The following is a 1,365-nucleotide window of genomic DNA, read 5'->3' as shown; positions in this document are numbered from 1 at the left end:
TCAGTTGCTGCCGTTTCTGCTGCTGATTGCAAGGTGCTGCTGCTTTTGGCATTTCCACAGCTACAGACTCGGTCCTGCTGCTGCYGGCTCGCAGCTCCCTGCGTCCTGTGGACCCACCTGCACGATCTACAGCCCTGGGCATCCTCCTGCCAGCCACCTGCCATGGACACTGCTGGATCTTTGCTGCTAGCTGCATTTTTTGGATCCAACAGCTCATTTGACTGAAACCTGCCTTAGAGTCTATCTGCGGCACCTCGTCCCTGGTGTTTGGCGGGGGACTTCTGCAGCGGGATCTTCCCACCTGAGGGACTTCTGCAGCGGGATCTTCCCACCTGAGGGACTTCTGCAGCGGGATCTTCTGAGCCAGGTGACGATGGGATTTACAGGGAGCCGTCAGGATTGAGCCGCACTCAGCGCGATGCCCAACGCGTCTTCCTGGAGCGCCAGCTCGCCGCTGCTGCTGCTCTGGGAGGACTCCCCCGGGACACGCATCCTCCTGTCACTGCTCTACGCGGCACTGGCCATCTCGGGGACTCTGTCCAATGTAATGGTCATCTACCTGGTGTTCTCCTTCAAGAAGCTGCAGACGACCAGCAACGCGTTCATCGTGAACGGCTGCGCTGCCGACCTCAGCGTCTGCGCCCTCTGGATGCCCCAGGAGGCCGTGCTGGGGCTGCTGCCCCCCAACTCCTCCTCCCTCCGCTCRGCTGAGTACCGGCTGCTGCGCGGGGGGCTCCTGGGCCTCGGCCTCACCGTCTCCCTGGCCTCCCACCTCCTGGTGGCCTTCAACAGGTACGTGCTCATCACCAAGCTGCCCAGCGTCTACCAGGCGCTCTACCAGCGGCGGCGCACGGCCGCCATGATCGGCCTCTCATGGCTGCTGGCGCTGCTGCTGCTCCCGCTGCTGCCCGGTCTCTGGGCGCCGGCCCGGCCGCCGCTGCCGCCTGCGGGCCGCGCCGCCGAGCACGACGCCGGCCCGCGCTACACAGCCCTGCTGCTGGCRCTGGCCGTGCTGGGCCACACGGCGCTGCTGCTCCACTGCTACCTGGGCATCGTGCGGCGGGTGCGCGGCAGCGCCAAGCGGGTCAGCGTGCTCAACTTCCACCTGCTGCACCAGCTGCCCTTCCCGGCCGCGCCGCCGCCGCCGCGCCGCGCGCAGCGCCGCCTCAGCAGCGTCTCGGTGCTGCTGCTCTGCTGCGTGTTCCTGCTGGGCACGCAGCCGCTCGCGTGGCTCAGCCTGCTCGCCTTCTTCCTGCCGCCCGCGCCGCCGGCGCTGCACGCMGCCAGCTGGCTGCTGCTCTGCGCGCTCTCGGCGCTCAACCCGCTGCTCTACACGTGGCGCAGCGAGGAGTTCCGCCGCGCGGC

At 67.7% G+C, this 1,365-nt stretch overlaps 1 protein-coding gene across 1 annotated transcript in view; it reads left to right on the top strand.

Moving 5' to 3' along the window:
- The first annotated feature begins 223 nt into the window (after positions 1 to 223).
- The window catches only part of GPR88 (G protein-coupled receptor 88), a 2,225-nt gene continuing 1,083 nt past the window's right edge, over positions 224 to 1,365 (top strand). Inside the window, exon 1 of the mRNA XM_026038028.1 lies at positions 224 to 1,363. Within this exon, the coding sequence (XP_025893813.1) occupies positions 419 to 1,363 (945 nt within the window). The 5' untranslated portion in view covers positions 224 to 418. The remainder of the gene's footprint in view (positions 1,364 to 1,365) is intronic.

This window comes from Nothoprocta perdicaria, unplaced genomic scaffold (genome assembly GCF_003342845.1).
Source record: "Nothoprocta perdicaria isolate Ctin4 unplaced genomic scaffold, notPer1 scaffold_20, whole genome shotgun sequence".
Classification (NCBI taxonomy): domain Eukaryota; kingdom Metazoa; phylum Chordata; class Aves; order Tinamiformes; family Tinamidae; genus Nothoprocta; species Nothoprocta perdicaria.
Note: the sequence above shows the minus strand (reverse complement) of the source record. Positions and strands in the feature narration are given on the sequence as shown.